Below are 19,214 nucleotides of genomic sequence, written 5' to 3'. Positions count from 1 at the left end.
ACCAAATAGTATCAAAAGTCTGACAGATAACCAACAAGTATTTAAGAAGAAATTAAAAGAATTTCTGAATGACAACTCCTTCTACTCCATAGAGGAATTTTTAGATATAAATTAAGAAAAAAAAGAAAAAAAACAAAAATATTAAAAAAAAAATAAAAACAAAAAACACAAAAAAATAAAGTTGTTATATTAACTTAAGTGTGTTGTTAAATTAACCTAATTATGTCATGTATTGGAAAATTCGACTCGTTCCACATCATTACGAAATATCGTATTCATGATCCATGGAACTAGTATTAATCTAATCTAATCTAATCTAGCGCGGGAAAATAATTACATTGTCTAGCTACTGCTTGCCTCTGACCAATCATGCAGAATGACACAAGATGTTGCATGTGCCATGTGGAGGCATTCCTTAAAGTTCCCATGGCCTGTCATCAGTCTTTCCATTAGTTTAATCTGCCTCCTGTTCAAACCCAGTGTTACAGAACTTCTCTTGAAACATGCATTCAACATCATTAGCTTGTCATGTTTCTGTATTTGGAGCTTACAAGTGGACCATACCTACTCATCACCACTGAATTTGTCCAAATTTATTGTAGATGTAGGGCTTCCCCAGAAATCTGCTAGCTCTGGATGGCCAAATGTTTAGAAAAAACACCATTTTTGCTGTGATACGGGCAAGGCATGAGCCTTTTATGGTAGCCCACTTCAAAGAGAGCAGTTGATGGAGTGACAGAAGTACTGAGCAGTAATCCCAAGGTGTTGGGATCGAGTCCCTGCACAGAGACATTTTCTACTTTTACACTGCTTACATTGCAAATGAACTGAGATAATTCTCAATTATTGTACTTACTAACATTTTCATAAAGAGCATGAAGAGGAACAGCAAGGGAAAATTTAAGTTTGGAAATAAATTTCGAGGAAGGAATTCTAGGACAAACAGGAGAACATTGTATTTAAAATTATGTATTTTTATTATTTTACAGTTGATGATTTACACATGTTGGGGTAATATTCAGCACAAAGACAGGGGAAGCAGTAAATTTCTCAGCATCTTGCACACATTGTAGACATTGCATTTTTACAATTACCTGGTTGTTTTAAAGTTTCTCATCAAAAACAGACTTGGTTTATATTCATAAAAAGTTCTCTCTCGTCACACAGCTCAACAGTTTACCATATGTAAAGCATCATTTCTCTAAATATTGGTGAGGATAGCTGGTGATGCACAGTGAAATGTATTTTGATGCAGTGTTCTCAGGATATGATTCCTTGTGGCCCTTATTGAGATAAGAGCATTTATGAAGTTTTCTTATAAGAAAGAATTCTCTTATCTCATCAAGAGCCACAAGCAACACTGCATCAAAATACATTTCACTGTGCATCACCAGTTATCCTCACCAATATTTGGAGAAAATATGCCTTACACTTGGTTTACTGTTGAGGCATCACAAGGTTTCATTAGCCTTGTGCATTTGGGGGGATCTTGTTACTACTACACAATAGCAGTCCTTCTTCATCCTGAAAAATTTGTCTACAATTGTGGATTTGTTTGTCCTCTCCATGAATCGATAAACAGAAAAAATTTGTTCTCCTGGCCAGAGGGTGTATTCATGTCAAATGCAAAATATTGAGCACTATCTCAGTTTATTTGCACTGTAAGTAACATAAGAGTTTAAAATTTAAAAAAAGTCCACTCAGCAACTCGATCTCACAACTTTCGACTCACCATTCACACTTTCCACTGTGCCAGCCACTGCCTGGAAACTACATAATCAAAATGGTTCATGCCCCACCTGATCCCACCAAAAATGCTGCTTTTTTCTAAACTCTAGGCTATCTGGAGCTCCTACTTCTGTCACATTCATTTCTAGCTACGAACTGGATGAAATTGGTGATGAAGAGTAGGTGCAGTCCTTTTATTAGTCAAATATTCTTTGTATGCCTCTTAATCTAGCTACATAATGTTGTTGTTACCATTAGCCTAGTGATAGGTTAGGTTCCAGTCTAACAGATTGAGGTATCGCACCTGTCCTGGCCAGCCTATCAGCTTGTTCATTGACACTGATTCCTTAGTGACCAGGGACCCACAGCAGGTTTACATTGTTGTTTTTCACTTGCCTTACAAGGGCTTCATGGCACTCTGCAATGATCTTTGATCTCATTGCAGGGGCTGATAGAGCTTTCAGAGCTGCTAGGCTGTCTCAATGAATGTAGAGGCACAATCCATGTAGCACTTGTGGAAATTCTCCTCTGCACACACTCCGATAGCAGATATTTCCTCCTGGATTTGTGTAGCAAGTTTCCCTAGAGAGGCTACTCTCTCTAGTCTAGGTTTACATTGTTGTTTTTCACTTGCCTTACAAGGGCTTCATGGCACTCTGCAATGATCTTTGATCTCATTGCAGGGGCTGATAGAGCTTTCAGAGCTGCTAGGCTGTCTCAATGAATGTAGAGGCACAATCCATGTAGCACTTGTGGAAATTCTCCTCTGCACACACTCCGATAGCAGATATTTCCTCCTGGAATGTGTAGCAAGTTTCCCTAGAGAGGCTACTCTCTCTAGTCTAGGCTGTACCCTTTACACCCAGGCTGCAGCACCTTTGTCTGTCTTTTTGATCTGTCAGTAAACCAGACTATGTTTTCTGAGTGGTATCAAGGTTCATTCTTCCACTGCTACCTATTTCTAATTATTACCTTGAAAGGTTTATTGAAACAGCCAAAGTTGTTGTATAGTCTTCCGGCTTTTCCCTGACCACTCCTATATTCACCACATTTACTATATTGATGAGAGAGGGGGGGGGGGGGTCTGCATTTTCAGTAAGTTTCTAATTATTTCCAGATTTTGTATGTCCCTGCTGCTGCCTCCATTGTAACTCAAAGGTGTCATGGGAGCATGTCCAGAATAGTCCCCATCCCAGAAGTGGGCATGCTGCTAATTCCACCTGTTATGGCTAAGCAGGCCAACCTCTGCACCTAACCAAGCTCCTTAGCAGCCATGTTCTGTTGTACTTAATTCCAGCATGCTGTAGCCCCAAAACATGTCATAGGTATCATTACAGCAGTATATATCCAGTACATGCTCCTGGGGCTTAGGCCCATTTTTACCAAAGGCCCTTCTAGTGCACATAAACACATCATTCGCTTTGGAACATACATTCTTTATGTGTGGGGTCCAAGATAATTTTGCATCCAAGATTACCTCTAGATACTTCACTTTCCCTGTACTGGTAGAGTTTTGTCAAAGAGCTTGAGATTTCAGTATGTGTCCTGGATATGTATCCTCATGAACATACTGCAACAGTTTTATTGGTGACTCTTAGAGTCTGTTTCCTGCACCAGTTTTGCACAATGATCAATGTACACTGTGCCATTATTCCAATGATGCTAGCAAATTTGCTAAATATTATTATGACTACATCATCTGTGGAACCTTGGCAGATATGACCACAAGTATTTAATTGTCTGAGGAATTCAGTCCCCACTAGGTTCCACAGTAGTGGTGACAGAATGCCTTCTTGTAGACATCCTCTGGTGGTGTTCATCACATGATGGCTTCTATCAGTTACTCATCATGGTATTAATCCACTTACATATAGTGGTGTTAATGCCTTGTTCTTCTGCAGCTTTAACCATGGATTCAAAGTCTATATTGCTAAAAGCCCATTCAATGTCCAGGCAGAAGCAGAGCAATTTCCTGTAAGTGTAGAGCTTTTTCCAACTTCCCAACAAGTTGATGAAGTGCTTTTTCATGATTTGTCTGGTTGATATGCATGTTGGGTTACATGTAGAGTATCCTCAGTTAACTTCCCTTCACTAACATGCACATTAACCAGCTTTTCTAATGGTTTTAGGAGGAAGTAGGACAGGCTGATTGGTCTCATATCCTTAGCCTTGGTATGATCAGTTTTCCCTGTCTTCAGAATGGAAACAACCTTCACTGTCCTCCAACATTAGGAATGACCCCAACTGCTAGACTGACTAAAAATTCTTCATAGGATTATAATCAGTCTTTCTCCTGCTTGTTTCGGTAGATCTGTAAAGATTCCATCAGGGCCTGGTGACATGAACAATTGAAGTGTTCCCACCAACCATTGGATTTTTAAAATTTTTTTCACATGCCTTCTCTGGCAGATTCACAATTCTCCGTTTGATTATCTGTAAACCAGTGGCCTCTCAGGGACTGCTTGGTCTGTGTTGTCTGCCAGAGTGCATCGAGGGAAAGGAATCTTGAGGAGCATATCCAGTATCTCATGTGCTGTCCTTGCACACCTTAGAGTGCCTGCTGGGTTGGTTGGTATTGAAGATTTTACAAAGTCTGGCACATGTAGCTGTACCTTCTACCACCTCACAGGATATCTTCCAGGATGATAGTTTCACTTGCTTAATCACAACATTGTGTTTGGCAAGGGCCTCCTAATATTTTTTGTCCATTGTCCTTTGCTTTTTGCGGCATTAAACAGTCTTCTTACCTGCTTTCTTTGCAATTCCAGGCTGTTGTTCCACCAAGGTATCACTTGGTGATAGGACAGTTTTCTGAGTACAACGTCATAATGGCAGATGTCACTTCATCTGCTATTTTCTCAAGTTCTTCTAGATTCCATATTGAGTTTCTGACTTCTGATAAGTGTGAGTTTAGGTCTTTCCTATACGAGTCACATTTTGTTTTCCTTGGATTCCTGTAATCTGAGGTCTGTTTAGTACTCATTTCAATCTCAAAGTAAATATACAGGAGATATAATTGGATAGATAAAAAAAATCCACTCACCAAGCAGAAGTAGAAGAAAACAAAAAAGAAAAAGAAAGAGTTAAGGAATTGTGCAAGCTTTTGGAGCCAGTGTCTCCTTCATCTTGCAGAAGGGTTGAAGGGGAAAGAAAAAGGATGAAGGAAAAGGACTGGTGAGGTTTATGAAATGAGAAGAGTTATGGAAAATCATCCAGAATTCCGGGTCAGGGCAGACTTACTGGACAGTTTGAGGATGGAACGCTGAGTGTTGGGACATTTGATGAGATTTGACAATTTGAGAGCTTAAAGGTGGAAGACAGGGTAATAAGTAAGACAGAGATTACTGACAAAACATAGTACAAGCATTAATAAGAGCAGAAAGGTAAGAGCATTATATGTGGTAGACATGTGTGGAGGGGGGAGGGGAATTGACAAGTCAGAAAATAAGATACTCAAGACTAAAAGGAAGTGAAGAAAGGAATAGTTACTGAAAATAAATGCTGAGACTGAAGAAATTAACACAAATTAAGACAGGATGGGTGGTGAGAACCAAGGACATGTTGTAAAGCCAGTTCTCACATGTGTAGTTCTGAGAAACTGGTGTCAGGGGGGAGAATACAAATGGAACGTTGTGATGGAACAGGCACTGAAGTCACAAACTACGCTGGTGGGAACTGGTGGCGCGTTGTGAGTAACTGATTCTGGTGACAGATGTCAGCTGGCAGCTTACAGGGCCTGGTATTCTGTAATGGTCCATGAGGGAGAGGGGTCAACGAGAAGTGAGGTCATGTCTAGGAAACATAGGAAGCGAACATTATCCAAATATTTGGAGTTTTAACTACAAACCACAAATGGAATACACATTTGAAGAAATTTTCTTGTGATGATCGATTTTTTAATGAAGTTACTATGGTAAAAATGACTATTTTTGAATAATTGTGCATGACATGTACTATTTAATGAGATTTTGCATGATAAAATTGAATATACACACATACATCAATGTTATGGGTTTAGGAGGTATGCATGAAACTTCAACATTGATTTTTTTGGAAACTAGGGGCCAGGCATGCAAAGCTGCTAGCCAGGTACTCAGAACAGGTCTCTCTACAATACACACAACATTCATCAAAATCTATATTTAAGAGGTCTGACGTTTGCCTTGAGAGAAACATCTTAACTGTGTGTTATCATATTTTCATTGTTTGTGTATCATATTGGGAACCATTCCAGCATGGCAAACTGTCTAAAAAAACACATACTCTGGTTGTTTGGTGTATACCAGACCCATTGTCATTAATCCATTACATGGATTTGGTCCAGGTCTGACCTGCCTCTTTGTCTTGCAAGCTAGCGTGCTATGCATAAAGCTATACGAGCAACTGTTCATGGCAGCATTATGAAGTAGTGTTTTGTAATTTGTAACAATAAGATTCCAGTTTCAGTTATACAGATCATCATCTCTGTGCGTCACTTTTGCTTTCGTAGAAATGCAAAATACATTTACATGTCTATTTCTTTTATGTGCTGTATATCCAGTGAGAGTCTGTATGCAAGGTGGGGATCAAATTTAACCAGTCCAGTACTCCTTGTGGGGAAGTGACAAGCTATAGTGCACACTATAGTAAACAGTGGTATTATTGCTAATTTGCCTTATGTCATCTTAAATTATGTAGAATAAATATTTCTGTAGAATAAATTTTATGTGTCTTCATCTACTTGACTATTCTGTTGACAGGTGGTCTCATTGTTGCCATTGCAATGGAACACTGTAATCTTCACAAAAGGATAGCTCTGAAGACCATCCTCATTATCGGAACAAGCCCACGCAGGTGAGTCCTTTGTTATTGTTTTAGGCATTTCTGACTTTGTTCCTCAACAGGGTTAAAATTCCCTTATAAAAATAATTAGTTAATATTTACTTGATAATCATCTTGATCTCATCTACAAATTTATTACCAATCAAAAGAATGTTTCATGTTGTCAGTTATTTATACTTTTGTCCTGAAAATCATATTTTTACATGATGAGGCTATCACTATATAAATTGTCAGTAAATGATGCTGATAAGTACTCCAACCATGATATATTGTATTGCAACTCTTGTGTCTCTACACCATCAATTTTCAAAAAATAAAAAGCAGAACAATTGCACTGTATGATCATAATTTATTTATTTGGTGGCTTACTGCATCTATAAGTCTATAAAACACCTTTTGTAGATGTTTGTAATGTCAGTAGAGCATTTAAAAGATTACTATCAAAATGCTTGAAGGAGCCTACTATCCAAAAAAAGTACTTTGTATTTGTAAAGTTATGTTGCAGATCTTTGTTTTAATAAAGAGCTCCCATAGTTTTCTATTCATAATATTCAAAATGTACTAACTAAATATGTGTAGGTTTTCCAGCAGGTTGTGCAGGGAAAGAAAAGGCTGACAACACACAAGTCATTCTGTAGCAGTGACTTTCCATTCCAAGAAAGCATAATTGTTGACAAAATATTGCCCACCTCACATGTTAGCTATGTATAAAGCCTTACCTAGTTCTCAGACAGTGGTTATATTATGCATCAGATCTTCTGAGCTGATATAAACACACTACCTAAGAGTAAATCTGAAATTACACATTATTTAGAAATGATGCTATTTTGCTGCATTTGTCTGTCTGTAGTACAAATGATGAGGGTCTCCCAATGCTACATAGTGTTTTTTGACTTTATCATGTTACCTAATCAGATTTATTTAAGTACAATGCTACTTACACAGACTCTTTGTTACACTTTTGAGCTACGGTATGATGATATCTGTTCAGGTTAACACTTGGCTTCATGCTGACCACCATGGTCCTATCCATGTGGATCTCAAACACAGCCACTACAGCAATGATGACACCAATTGTTCAAGCAGTTTTGGAGGAACTGAAAGCTGTAAGTCAAGTAACTACATGAGTCTGTACTAGCGAGATCCAGAAACAAATTATTCATAGTTCTTTTTTTTTAGTTCTAAAACTGTTTTGGTTGTACTCACAGATGAATTAACTGCCTATCTTGACTGCTTATCATGGCTGCAGCCAGTATCATATGTTATTAAATATAGACTCATTGTATCTTTCAGAAGCAGACTTTCCAGTACTCCAAGTAAAATGTAAAAGTAAATGACATAGGATTAAGATTTAATGTGAAGTCTTTGTATTTTAAAGAGCTGCCAACTTATTTTTAGGTATGTAATAACACATTGTGGAGAACACAGTACCAGCATGAGTGTCTAACTAGGTATACAGCATTTTTAGGGTTCCATACCTCTGTTGGTATAAATGGAACCTTCGTAGGATCACTTTGTTATCTGTCCATCTGTCAGTCCGTCTGTCTGTTTGCCCAGCTGTTAAGATCCCTTTTGCCAAGGAACAGGTAGACATATCATACAAAGGTCTGCAGTCCCTCGGTGCAAGTCACCAAAGAAAGACTTGCACCGGGCCACTGAGCCACACAAGATTGTTATTATTATCTACATATATAAACAAGTTTGTAAGGAGCCCTCAGAGTATGAGTCCTACTTGCACTTGTCTGGTATTCTGAACACTATATTTGCTATTTCCTTATATGAGGGCTTAAGAGAGACAGACATTAGTACACTGATGTCCATAATAACTGCTGGACCATAAAACAGCCAATACCTAAGCATGAAATTGAAGTTACTTGTAACTGATATTGATGGAAATAAATGATAATGTTTCATAACAGTACGCACAACCACTGCCACAGTACTAATATTTTGTAGTGTTGAGATGAGATGAAGTAAGTGATGCTATATCTTGTGACAAATAGGAAATATGATGTTTGGTGTGTCAGAGGTACTGGTAATCAACCTGCTTTGAACCAATTCACATTTCATTGGTACTTATCCATGAGTTAGATTAGATTAGATTAGTTTTTCATTCCATAGATCCATGCTGAGGAGATCCTCGTGGATGTGGAACATGTCTTTTTTTTTTTTAAAAAAAAAAAAAAAAAAAAAAGCTGAAATAACAATATTAATAGCATGAATATATACAATACATCATTTGTTTCTATTAAATATTCATCAATGGAGTAGAAGGAGTTAGCCACTAGTAAGTCTTTCAGGCTCCTTTTAAACTGAGCAGTTGCCAAGTGACCAAAGCCTCATATATGCAGGTACTGTCTGTCTCATACTTAGCAGTTGTGTAGGCTGGAAAATAAATGTTCCCAGGTATTCTACAGAGGATACAAACCATCGGATTGGGAATTATCTAGTTGGGAGGAATTCGGTATCAGTACTCTGTATAGTGGATTTATGAGAGCTTATGGTATTATGGCCATCATGCATTCTGTAAAACCTTTCAAAACACATATCAGCTCACATTGCTTAACCACTGACATACTGAGCTACAAGCGGTGATGCTACAGATATTGGCGTGCATGTCACATTGTGGGAAAATCAGATATATCGTTAAGACAGCAGAATGTCGTTATTCAAAAACTGGTAGTTTTGAGTTCATATTTCTACACATTAAAAATTTATCTTGAATTAGATGAAAAACCTGATATCCCAACACTGATATGCTTAGCTCTTCTGTAGAAAGGTATGAAAACCTCACATCTTGTAACAGTCAAATCTTAAGGTATCAAACCTCGTATCTCAGAGGAAAGTTTCTACTTGGAAATTTATCACTCTTCTTTCACTGTTGTGCCAATTTAATATGAATAGGCCTACCAGTGCTTCAAAACCAACTATAAAGTCTTAATCTCAAGGTTCATATTTTGTGATTTCAGACAAGGAATGTCCCATAGCAGCAGAAGTAGCCAGTAACATTCAAACACTACTTGATACACTTAAAGTAAAATTCCATGGGGTTCAGGCGGATAAAAGGTTAAAATGGAGGCAACACATAGATAAAGTAATGAAGACTTATCTCTCACTGTACTAACCAAATGACAAACATTTGTTTCTTTTGTGTATTTTACCTTCTTGTTATCTTAAGGAATTGTCTTCTGTGGCAACATACCTATAGTAAAGACTGTGTTCATTAAGCACAAGCAAGCAGTAAGAATATTGTTCAAAGGACATAACAAAACATCTTGAAGAAACCTTTTTAAGGATCATGAAATTCTTACAATCATTTCCCAATGCATTTACTCTGTAGTGAATCTTGTTGATACATCTAGATCTACATCTACATGATTACCCTGCAATTCCATTCTCAAACAGCATGCAGGAAAGATGAATTTTTAAAATCTTGCCATTACAGAAGCTCTGATTTCTCTTATTTTATTACGATGATCATTACTCTCTATGTAGGTGGGTACTAACAAACTACACTCCTGGAAATGGAAAAAAGAACACATTGACACCGGTGTGTCGGACCCACCATACTTGCCCTTGACACTGCGAGAGGGCTGTACAAGCAATGATCACATGCACGGCACAGCGGACACACCAGGAACCGCGGTGTTGGCCGTCGAATGGCGCTAGCTGCGCAGCATTTGTGCACCGCCGCCGTCAGTGTCAGCCAGTTTGCCGTGGCATACAGAACTCCATCGCAGTCTTTAACACTGGTAGCATGCCGCGACAGCGTGGCCGTGAACCGTATGTGCAGTTGACGGACTTTGAGCGAGGGCGTATAGTGGGCATGCGGGAGGCCGGGTGGACATACCGCCGAATTGCTCAACACGTGGGGCGTGAGGTCTCCACAGTACATCGATGTTGTCGCCAGTGGTCGGCGGAAGGTGCACGTGCCCGTCCACCTGGGACCGGACCGCAGTGACGCACGGATGCACGCCAAGACCGTAGGATCCTACGCAGTGCCGTAGGGGACCGCACCGCCACTTCCCAGCAAATTAGGGACACTGTTGCTCCTGGGGTATCGGCAAGGACCATTCGCAACCGTCTCCATGAAGCTGGGCTACGGTCTCGCACACCGTTAGGCCGTCTTCCGCTCACGCCCCAACATCGTGCAGCCCACCTCCAGTGGTGTCGCGACAGGCGTGAATGGAGGGACGAATGGAGACGTGTCGTCTTCAGCGATGAGAGTCGCTTCTGCCTTGGTGCCAATGATGGTCGTATGCGTGTTTGGCGCCATGCAGGTGAGCGCCACAATCAGGACTGCATACGACCGAGGCACACAGGGCCAACACCCAGCATCATGGTGTGGGGAGCGATGTCCTACACTGGCCGTACACCACTGGTGATCGTCGAGGGGACACTGAATAGTGCACGGTACATCCAAACCGTCATCGAACCCATCGTTCTACCATTCCTAGACCGGCAAGGGAACTTGCTGTTCCAACAGGACAATGCACGTCCGCATGTATCCCGTGCCACCCAACGTGCTCTAGAAGGTGTAAGTCAACTACCCTGGCCAGCAAGATCTCCGGATCTGTCCCCCATTGAGCATGTTTGGGACTGGATGAAGTGTCGTCTCACGCGGTCTGCACGTCCAGCACGAACGCTGGTCCAACTGAGGCACCAGGTGGAAATGGCATGGCAAGCCGTTCCACAGGACTACATCCAGCATCTCTACGATCGTCTCCATGGGAGAATAGCAGCCTGCATTGCTGCGAAAGGTGGATATACACTGTACTAGTGCCGACATTGTGCATGCTCTGTTGCCTGTGTCTATGTGCCTGTGGTTCTGTCAGTGTGATCATGTGATGTATCTGACCCCAGGAATGTGTCAATAAAGCTTCCCCTTCCTGGGACAATGAATTCACGGTGTTCTTATTTCAATTTCCAGGAGTGTATTTTCACACTCTGAGGAGAAAATTGGTGACTGAAATTGCATGAAAAGTTCCTGCCACAGTGAAAAAATGGCTTTGTTTTAATGACTGCAACCCCCAATTTGTGTCTCGTATCCATGGCACTTTCTCCTTTATTTCATGACAATACAAAATGAGTTGCCCTTCTTTGAACTTTTTGATGTCTTCTGTCTATCCTGTCTGATGTGGATCCCACACCACACAACAGTACTCCAGAAGAGGGCGCACAAGTATAGTGTGAGCAGCCTCTTTAGTAGACCTGTTACATTTTCTAAGTGTTCTGCCAATAAATCACACTCTTTGGTTTGCTTTTTCCACACCATTATCTATGTACCTGTTCCAATTTAAGTTGATCAAACCGTCCATGGGTGTACTGCTGGTTCATAGCGTCCAACGTACACAATATTTTGGTGATCAGACATGTTGCCATCATTGGGTGCACTGATGAACTGAGCTCCCAGGGGTGTGTGATCAACTATGGCACTATGAAGCAGCAGAACACCCTTGGACTGTTCGATCAACAAATATGCCGGAAGAAACTGAAGAACCACATCAATTTAAATTATTTGTAATTGCAATCCCTAAGTATTTAGTTGAATTTAAAACCTTTAGATTTGTGAGATTTATCATGTGACTGAAATTTAGCAGTTTCCTTTTAGTACTCATGTGGGTGACTACAAACATTTCTTTATTTAGAGTCAATTGCTACTTTCTACACCATACAGATATCTTGTCTAAATCATGTTGCATTTCAGTTTGTTCATCTGATGACTTTACAAGATGGTAAATGACAGCATCACCTGCAAACAATATGAGAGGGCTGCTCAGATTGTCTGCTAAATCATTTATGTAGATCAGGAACATCAGAGAGCCTTTAACACTTCCTCGGGGATGCCAGATATTACTTCTGCTTTACATGATGACTTTTCATCAGTTATAATGAACTATGACCTCTCTGACAGGAAATCACAAATCAAGTTGCACAACTGAGACAGTACTCTAGACACACACACTTTAATTATAAGTTGCTTGTGAGGATTGGTGTCAAAAGCCATCTGTAAATCTGTAGATATGGAATCAGTTTGGATCCCCTGTGATAGCACTAATTACTTCATGAGAATAAAGAGATAGTTGTGTTTCACAAGAATGATTTTCTGCTGATAATAAAAATCAGTTTCAGCTGAACTGTGATGCACACAATACACGGAACAAAAACAATGTTCATATAGACTTCAGCTCCTTGTCTAGGGTTCATAGTGAAGTTATGTATACTGCTGCAAAGGTATGCAATAGGTTCCCATCTAATCTAAAGCAGGAAATTGGAAATACCTATCAGTTAAAAATGAAATTGAAAACTGGCTCATTAACTAATCCTTCTGCTAATTGGATGGATATCTAGATTCATGGGTGAAAAGTTAGCAAGTAGCATTGTTCATTGTAAAGCAGCATGACAAGTAGTAAAAGTAGAAAGAACAGAAGTCAGTGTTTAAAGGTGTAAGTAACTATTTTCTTTGAAAACAGCAAAGTAGCCAAATAAATTTTAAACTGCAAGTAAGTGATGAGCAGCAGCTATTTAGTATAGCTGAGCACTTTTTTCCTCAGAGTAGCAGTATTCTTTTTAATTTACTTCATTAAATTTAGCTGGCATAATCATGAATAACACTGAGCAGTTTACCAGTAATATCTTATAGTTAATATACTGTACAAATTGAGTTTTTGTGATTAACTTGTATTTTTAATGTATACCTTGACTTGTTCCACATCCTTGCAGGTCCTCCTTCTGATGTGCTCTACAGAACACAATGAATAAATGACTATCATAATGTTTGTGTTGTCAGGTACAGAAAACGATCATTACCAAGAAATCTGAGTGCGCTGTGCACACATTCCAACAGATCATTTATGAATGTGTAGTGAGAATGAATGTTGTCCTGACACACATAGCAAGGGGAATCCAAATTTATCTCCATTCATGTTGAGTGTTACACTTCAGGAAAATATACTGTGTTCCTTCAGTTAAAAACTGTTTGAACCAATAGCATATCCAAAAGTTGCTCCTCAAGTTCATGTACATAGCAATTAACCAAAAGTGTGGTACTGAGTTGAGTTCTTTTCAGAAAATATCTACGTGTTTTCTTTTTTTTTTTTTTTTTCATCCACACAGTCATCACTGAAAAGAAAGAACTGCATTTCACATGAACACTGTTTGCTAAATCTTTTGTAGTACTTGGACAGAAGATGTTTTTGTCTCCAGAAATACCATTACATTCGAACAAATAGAAGACAGCCAGGTGTCTTTTTTTTTCTCAAAGTATCTTAAATTTGTTTGTCTGATACATTCACTGATTGTGGGTGTTTTGATAAATTAATTAAGCTTCTGTGTTAAGAGAAATAACTGCATTAAATTTTGAAATGTGTTTTTGCAGCATGAAGATGTAGAGGCAAGACGAACTTCTCAGGTTCCAGCCATTGCAGATTCAGAGGAAGCTAGCGGGGTATATGATCCTGAAACTCGCCGGAAGTCAACTGTGCTGAAGAGTGATCTTGAGTGAGTTCAAATTCAGCATAATAATGAACACAATAACTTATAAGTACATTAAATGTTGAATGCTATCAGTTTTAGTGTAGTGATAATGCAGAAAACAAATACAGTGTATTTCTAACATAACTGTAAATATCATAGATTTACTTCTGTTTCTGAATAATGTTTATTTCTAAGTATTATGGGTTGAAGGCAGTTTGTGGAAGTGATTATCAATCTAATGCAAAAACCTGATTTGAAACACAGCATCTTTGTGAAGTGATAATAGTTATTTGTCCATTTCATTAATAATGACCGTGGTATCAGCAGAATACTATGCTATGATCTTTCTTCATTTTTTCCACCGTGATTGACATTTGTTATTAAAATGAAGGAAGCTAGCTTACAGTATGTTAAGAAGAGTTTTATGAACTGATCTTAGTTGGTCAAAGGTAGATGAAGAAAATGAGAAATATCTCCGACTTTCTATTAAGGCAGGTTACTGGGGCATATATTGAGGTCAGCAATGTTGGACATCTCTATTTGCACCTACATAGATACTCAACAAGCCACCGTAGGGTGTGCGGTAGAGGGTACCCTGTACCATTGCTAGTCATTTCCTTCCCTGCTCTACTTGCACATAGAGCAATGGAAAGACAACTGTCTATATGCCTCTCTATGAGCCCTAATATCTCAAATCTTATCCTCATGGTCCTTATGTGCAGTGTATGTAGGTGGCAGTAGAATCATTCAGCACTCAGCCTCAAATGCTGGTACTCTAAATGTTTTGAGTAGTGTTCTCCAAAAAGAAGGCTGCCTTCCCTCCAGGCATTCCCATTTGAGTCCTTGAAGCATCTCCATAATACTTACGTGTTGTTCAAACCAACTGGTAAAAAACCTAGCAGCCCATCTCCAAATTGCTTCGATGTCCTCCTTCAATCTGACCTAGCATGGATCTGAAACCCTCAAGCAGTATTGAAGGATAGGTCACACCAGTGTCCTATATGCAGTCCCCTTAACAGATAAGCTACACTTTCCTAGAATCCTCCCAACAACCTGAAGTCAACCATTCACCTTTCCTACCCCAATCTTCATATGTTCACTCCATGTCATATTGCTTTGCAACATTACGCCAAGATATTTGAAGGATATAACTGTGTCAGGCAGGACACTACTAATGCTGTATCTGAACATTACAGGTTTGTTTTTCCTACTCATCTGCATTAACTCACATTTTTCCACATTTAGAGCTAGTTGGTGGTGGTAGTTGTTGTATACTTCACACATAGATCTTTTCACAGGTGCATGAATCTCTACTAACCTTTACTTATCATCATTTGTGCATTCTCTTTTTAACCAAGAGTGCAACAGCCTCTGCTTCCACAGCATCCTCCATATTTTGTTATTAAACCATTGTGTGTCTTTTCCATCCTTTATCCACTTGCTAATCGTAACTCTGCAGACCACAATTTACAATCTGCTTGAACTTTGCCCATAATTCCTCTACATCCATCATACTGGAACTAAGTGATGTCAAGTCACTCTCCAAATGTGATGAACAACTGCTTATCTTCTCTATCTAGCAGAAACACCCTCCTAGCCTTCTTGACTGAATTAAAACTTGTGCAACCATAGTTTCTGTAATGACATCATGATCACTAATCCCCATTTCTGTACTGACTTTGCTGATAAGATCTAGCCTATTTGTAGCTACAAGGCCTATGACATTTCCATTTTGTGTGGTCTGCCAAGCTAGCTGCTGAAGATAGTTTTCAGAAATCATCTTTAAATATATTTCATATGACTGTCCATATGCATCTGTACCTCACCCCCTCCCCGTAATGAATCCATAGACATCCCAGTCTATTCTTGGTAGGTTAAAGTCACCTCCAACTAGTATAGCATGATCTGGGTATTTACTTGCCACTGTCTGTAGATTTTCTTTGAATGACTCTAGAACTGTCACAGCAAAGTTGGGTCACCGGTAAAACAACCAACAATTAACTTAGTTTCACCTAGCCTGTTATAAGTGACTTCACTGTCGCACTCCACTTTGACGTCAATAGAGACAATATTTTTGTCAACTGCAATGAATACTCCCTCTCCTATGGCTTCTTATCTGTCTATCTGATATACGTTCCATTACTCGCTAAGTATCTCATAGCTTTTGACTTGGCATTTCATATGTGCTGATAGTATACATAACACATGTTAAGATATTCTCAGAGAAAAGTTATAATGAGTGAAAATAAACCCTCTGTGTCTGGTTTTTCTGAATATTGAGTGGAGTTGAGGTGCCATGATTACTCAGAACTCGGTCAATATTTCAAAGAATCTGTTTCTATAACTACATGTGCACTCAGTATCCATGGTCAGGGGTTGCGGCATCCAAGTATCATAAGAGTATTTCCACCAAGTACATATTAATCTGATTTTTGAGATGGAGTATAGAAGGTTGGTTATTGAGACCTTGTCACATGAACAATGAATGTTCCTAGGAGAGTATTTGGTCTAGTCTGGGTACAACACCTGTTTGGGATTTATGGATGCCACATGCCCAAAGAAATGTTTCGACTGGACTGATAATGCCACACTATTAAACAGTGCTTCTTAAATAGCATGGATCATGATTTCATTATAATTGATTAGTTATTCTGGTATAGTAATATGTACACATTTTAAATTACTTTGCACTTACTAAAGTAAAAGTGCTGTTCCATAATTAGATGAAAATGCCCTAATTAAAGTCAGCATGTCATTTATGTATGATTTTACAAGCAGGTGGAAATAGCTATTAAAACTTCTTTGCCATCCCAAATCACTTAAACATTTCTGAGTATACACACTTCATGGGCAACCACTTGCTCATCTTCTTTCTCAGTTAACATAACAACTGGACCGTGTCTTGTCACCTCCTGGAATCTGGGGTACAGGACTTTTATTCATTGCAGAATTTTCTTGGATTTTGACCACTGGTTGTCTGCAATTTTACTAAAGCATATATTTAACATTAATCAGTACTGCAACAGTTTTGCTGCTGTCCTGCAGTCGAGATAGATGCAAACCTTTACAGCACATTGTCAACATCAAATTTACAATCTTCTCTCTGCCCCTTTCTGACACAGTCATTACTAAGCAGAGAAGGGGCTGTCCATTATCCTGGAGCTTGGTGTCTGTTGTCAATCCCCAGCAAACATATGTATGACTGCAGCATACATGCCTGGCATTCTCCATTTCCCACAAGGACAGCACTCCTCTACCTGCAGAACATAATGACAACAGTAGTGTACTGCCTGTGTATGGGCAAAGGAGGCCCATGATGGCTTGCTGAGTCAGCATTGTTTTACATGGCAGAGGTACTGCAGTGGACTCTGGAGATCATTGTCAGGTTATACTGTTGACGTGTACATCTGTACATCATATATGCAACCAAATGCATCAGTGGGAAAAATACTATGTTATGCACTAGAAAAGAGAAAACATATAACATTTTTAGATCAAAGATGTTTTCTCCAGGAATTTGGACTTTCTCAACTCTGTGTGGTGCAACATAGCACAACATGTAGTCACTGAGTTATGAATTCTGCAGTTCAGCTGATATCAGTGCTACACATCACAACATGCAGTCATTGAGTTATGAATTCTGCAGTCCAGTTGTCATCATTATAGAATAATGTGTCAAACCTGAAAGATGAGGACTACTTGTTTAAATCTTGAAATTTGCATCAGTGTCAGAGTTATTTTGGGAGGTAGCCCATCTTTATCCAGTCGTATCTGGCCCTGGGATACACTTTAATCAAAGAACCTGAAAACATATAGCTTTCAAAACACATTTTGTCCAACTTTAGTTATACCAATCGACAATGAAAAGTAGAGGCATGAAGGTGAGGCAATAAATACATTGACATAAGTGGATGTGATTTTTTGTAAGCAAACATAGTGCTATAGCATCAAAGTTGAATAAGGGATTTTTCAAGTTTATTTCCAGCTTCTTCACTTAAAGTAATATATTTTATGTATATATTTTTATACAAACCAGTATATTTTTAATATTGTCTCCAATGTCAGTCTGACATAATTATTATGTGAACACAAATCAATCTGTTGAATATTTTGTGGTTTTATTTCCTACTTCATTGGACAGCCTGGATTTCATCATATGAAAGTGCTGTTTTCCACTATTTAAATCAAAAGGACGGCAGTGTATCCATAAGGATAATATAAAAGAGTGCACTTTGCACATATTACTGAAATTTGATAACTGTTTAGGTATTTTACCTTAATGTACTGAGCCAACAACTATCACTCATTTAAGAATCAACTTTCTGTCAAATTTAGTTCTTGGGGCATGGCACAATCTCAAGCTCATTGAGTCCGTTATATAAGAAAATTGCCACTTTAGTATCTTGCCCCCTCTTCAATAAATTTCTACAGATGTTCATACTGATGTGAATGAGGCTTTGTTCATCTCTGTATTTAAAAAACGAATTGATGTGTATATCCAATATTACATGCAAGCTACATGTCAGACAACAAGTTAAAAAAAATTAAATAAAAAAAATAAGGAGTCAGGGGAGGGGCAGTGGGACGAGGAGGAGGAGGAGGAGGGAGAGAGAGAGAGGGGGAGAGAGAGAGAGAGAGAGAGAACAAAATGATGATACTAATGTTATCATATTATTTGAAGCATTTATTATATTACATTGAGTATATTATGTACCAAGCTATGAAATACTTGCAAGACTTCTCTATCTCAGAAATTTTGTTTGTTTACTTTCATTTAGAATACCATAAAAGTAGTCATTGTGTATAACACGTATTAGCCATATTTTTGTCATGATGACTTAGCATTAAAAAAACCAAATCATTTGAAAAGTTTGTTCTTCAATAGCAAACTGAAGCCCCCAGATAAGGAAACCATCTGCTACTTCCTTGGCATTGCCTATGCCTCTAACCTTGGAGGTACAGGAACTCTTACAGGAACTGGAACAAATCTTACCTTCAAGGGCATTTTCCACAGGTAAGTTCCTGTTAATGGTACAGAATATTTTCTCTCTTCTCATTTAATTCAATGTGTAAAGTCATCGCTGATTAGTCATTTTTAGCTAAAAGAAATAATCATCTGCAGCCTTAACTTCAAGTGGTCTCGTAATTGACATTTCAAAAATGTCTTCTCATTTCAAACTGATTTTAAT

At 38.7% G+C, this 19,214-nt stretch overlaps 1 protein-coding gene across 1 annotated transcript in view; it reads left to right on the top strand.

The window, feature by feature from the left end:
• Positions 1-19,214, top strand: part of LOC124544728 (protein I'm not dead yet-like) — a 261,594-nt gene that overhangs the window by 198,011 nt on the left and 44,369 nt on the right. The window contains exons 3-6 of the mRNA XM_047123378.1: positions 6,468-6,561; positions 7,541-7,655; positions 13,928-14,049; positions 18,911-19,039. Of these exons, the coding sequence (XP_046979334.1) occupies positions 6,468-6,561; positions 7,541-7,655; positions 13,928-14,049; positions 18,911-19,039 (460 nt within the window). The remainder of the gene's footprint in view (positions 1-6,467; positions 6,562-7,540; positions 7,656-13,927; positions 14,050-18,910; positions 19,040-19,214) is intronic.

This window comes from Schistocerca americana, chromosome 8, assembly GCF_021461395.2.
Source record: "Schistocerca americana isolate TAMUIC-IGC-003095 chromosome 8, iqSchAmer2.1, whole genome shotgun sequence".
NCBI lineage: Eukaryota > Metazoa > Arthropoda > Insecta > Orthoptera > Acrididae > Schistocerca > Schistocerca americana.
Note: the sequence above shows the minus strand (reverse complement) of the source record. Positions and strands in the feature narration are given on the sequence as shown.